General features: G+C 60.4%; 1 protein-coding gene across 1 annotated transcript in view; it reads right to left on the bottom strand.

Moving 5' to 3' along the window:
- The window catches only part of P2RX1 (purinergic receptor P2X 1), an 18569-nt gene that overhangs the window by 4421 nt on the left and 10872 nt on the right, over positions 1–3276 (bottom strand). Inside the window, exons 2-7 of the mRNA XM_017512193.2 lie at positions 2855–3002; positions 2501–2572; positions 2037–2106; positions 1644–1740; positions 1274–1354; positions 925–1066 (exon numbers count right to left, since the gene is read on the bottom strand). Coding sequence (XP_017367682.1) covers positions 925–1066; positions 1274–1354; positions 1644–1740; positions 2037–2106; positions 2501–2572; positions 2855–3002 — 610 coding nt within the window. The remainder of the gene's footprint in view (positions 1–924; positions 1067–1273; positions 1355–1643; positions 1741–2036; positions 2107–2500; positions 2573–2854; positions 3003–3276) is intronic.

Below are 3276 nucleotides of genomic sequence, written 5' to 3'. Positions count from 1 at the left end.
TTTACAGTCTTACTCTGTCACCCAGGCTGGAGTGCGGTGGTGCCATCTCAGCTCACTGCAACCTCCGCCTCCTAGGTTTAAGCAATTCCCCTGCCTCAGCCTCCCGAGTAGCTGGGACTACAGGTGCACACCACAACAGCCAGCTAATTTTTTTTTGTATTTTTAGTAGAAACAGGGTTTCACCATATTGGTCAGGCTGGTCTTGAACTCCTGACCTCAGGTGATCCGCCTACCTTGGCCTCCCAAAATTCTGGGATTACAGGCATGAGCCACTGTGCCCAGCCAGTTTTTATATTGTTAATAGAGACGAGGTTTCACTGGCCAGACTGTTTTTTTTTGTTTGTTTGTTTGTTTTTGAGATGGAGTCTCACTGTGTCGCCCCGCTGGAGTACAATGGCACAATCCTGGCTCACTGCAACCTCTGCCTCCTGGATTCGAATGAGTCTCCTGCCTCAGCCTCCCGAATAGATGGGATTACGGGCACATTCCACCACACCCAGCTAATTTTTGTATTTTTAGTAGAGAAGGAGGTTTCACTATGTTGGCAGGCTGGTCTCAAACTCCTGGCCTCAAGTGATCCTCCCACCTCCGCCTCCCAAAGTGCTGGGATTACGGGCGTGAGCCAGCGCACCTGACCAAGCTGCTTTTATCTAATGTTTTGTTTTTAAAGCAAGACATCAACAAACATCCAGGTGACAAGGTCTGCCCACATCTGTTCATTCTGGGTACCTCCTTTGTGCCAGGTCCATGCCAGGACCTGCTGAAGACACAGATCTGACTCTCAGGGGCCCTAGTATCAGGGGACAGACCCATACATATACTCAGCCCTCACCAAGGAGACGGGAAGATGCAATGGGCCTAAGCAGCCTTGATCAGGATCCTGCAGCCCTGCCCTCCCCGCTCGCCTGGCACCATGCCCCGTACCTTCTCAGCCAGTGTGCTGAAGTTCTGGCCTGACTCTTGCACCACATAGCCAAGCTGGAAAACGGGGCACAGCGGGTGCAGGGTCTTGTGGTAGAGGCAGGTCTTCATGTAGGCGGCATTCACCTCTTCCACCAAGTTGCGCCTGTCCGGGTGGAAGGTGTTGACAGCAGCGGTGTGCCATCCGGGACGGTGCCCACCACCCCCAAAAGCCTGGGGACCCCTTATGGGCTCCACAGTGCCCCTTCGATTTCTTCCATGCCAGCAAGAATGGAGGGAGACAGAGACAGCTGAGAGCAGCCGGGGCAGTCTCGGACAGCCGCCTGAACTTCTGGCCGAATTTCCCACGCACCTGTTGACCTTGAAGCGTGGGAAGCTGATGCTGTTCTTGATGAAGAGAGTGAAGTTCTCGGCCTCATGGAGAAGGGCAGGGCTGGAGGACATCACACTCACTCATCCGCTCCTCCCCAGGGGCCCCCTGTGTGTCCCAGGCAGAGCGTGACATAGCAGGGGTGGGGCGTGCATCCGGGACCCTCCTCAGCCTTGGGTGGGTGGAGGGGTGGGTGTGCTGTAACCGGCCAAGGCCCGGGGGAATCTTCGGCCCAGGTCTTGCGGACGGGGTGGGGGTGGGGTCAGAAAGGGGGTAAAGGTCCTTTCTAGACGCAGGTCCCCCTCTGCCTGGCCTGGGACCCTGTGCTGGCTCCCCGGAAGGTCAGTGTTACCGAGGGATGTCATCATCCACCTCCACGGGGCACCAGCCAAAGATCTCGCACGTCTTCACGGTGGCATTGAAGGCCACACACTTGCCCGTGCGGATGCCTGCAGCCAGAGAGGAACCCCTGGGTGCCCGCCCCAAACTGGGGGTGCAGAGGAGGCCGCCCAGGCCCCTTCCCCAGGGGCCCGCAGCAACAGGCACCCAAGCAAAGGAGCCGAGGACAGAAACGTGTCTAGGTCTGGGACAGGGTGGAGGACGGGAGAGGGCAGGAGGGAGCCCCTCTCAGAGGACGCCTCGGCAGGAGGGGTGTGGGGAGACGCTGGTCAGCAGTGAGCTGGGCCTGCAGGATGCCAGGGCTACAGCCGGGGGCTGTGGAGGGACAGGAGGAGGCTGACCTTACCTTGGGCCTTCCTCTTGGCTTTTCCAGGGGTGCAGCCACTGTCTTCCTTGCATATGCCACCTTCTGGGTGCTGGGGGAGGCAAGAGCTGCTGGCCTTAGGTCCCTCCCGCCGCCAGGGCCCTAGGGGGGTGTGGGGCAGAGTCTCCGACCTCTCTGGGGTGACGCCCGCTCACAGCCTCCTTCCCCGTTTCCTCCACCCCAGGCTCCTGCCCAGCCACCCACTGCCGGTGTCAGCTGGGGGTGGGGGTGGGCGGTCTCCGCACGCTGCCAGGTACACCGAGTGCTGGGAAGGCTCAGCTCTGCAGGGCCTGACAGTGACTGCGTGTGAGTACACGCCCAGATTTCCACCGCCGTGGCCCCTGCGGAAGCATCCTGGGCTTCCTCTCCGGTGCCCACGGAGACTTTCCCTGCAGGTCATTTTCCTCTGTGAGTCCGGGAAGGGGCTGGTGGGCAGAAGTGCTCACCTCTGCACAGTAGCCTTGGGCCTGCTTTGGGGTCACGATGAAATTGGTCATGACCACGAAGGAGCTGTCTCCCTAGAAATGAGGGGCAGGGGAGGGTGGGGTGGGCTGGGAGCTGGGAGAGGAACCCAAGGACCCAGCGCTGCCCCAGCAGACCCCTAGAGCCCACAGGACACCCAGCAGCCACCACGCCCCCTGCCACCAACATGGGGTGACATCACCAGGCTGCTTCTGCACAGCATCACCGAGGCCCAGAGAGAAAGAGGAGCTGGGCTGCTCCCACAGGGAGGTGGGACAGATCCCCACCCGCTCCAAGACAGGCCCTGTGAGGGCAGGCGCAGCCCCAAGCCAGCTCACCTGTGCTGGGAAGACGTAGTCAGCCACATCCCAGACCTGGGGGCCAAGGCCGGGGAGCTGGGTCACGGCCAGGCCCTTGAGTTTCACAGACACACTGCTGATGAGGCCGCTGGACGTCTGGTAGCCCTTCTCGTAGACAAACACCCACCTGTGCGGGTAGGGGACAGGGGGAGTTGTTGTTCTGGCATGGGCTGGATCTGTCGCCTCCTTCCTTGCACCCTCCCCAGATGTGCCTCTGAGCCACCGCCTGCTCCTGAAGCTCCTGTCTTGGGCTAGAGGCAGGACGGCCTCCCCTGCCTCCCCTGCCTCCCCCTGCTGGCCCGTGCCTGTGGCTCAAGCCTGTAATCCCAGCACTTTGGGAGGCCAAGGCGGGTGGATCACGAGGTCAAGAGATCGAGACCATCCTGGTCAACATGGTGAAA

The sequence above is a fragment of the Cebus imitator genome, unplaced genomic scaffold (assembly GCF_001604975.1).
Source record: "Cebus imitator isolate Cc_AM_T3 unplaced genomic scaffold, Cebus_imitator-1.0 Scaffold464, whole genome shotgun sequence".
Classification (NCBI taxonomy): domain Eukaryota; kingdom Metazoa; phylum Chordata; class Mammalia; order Primates; family Cebidae; genus Cebus; species Cebus imitator.
The sequence above is the reverse complement of the archived record's forward strand: the minus strand, read 5'-3'. Positions and strand labels throughout refer to the sequence as shown.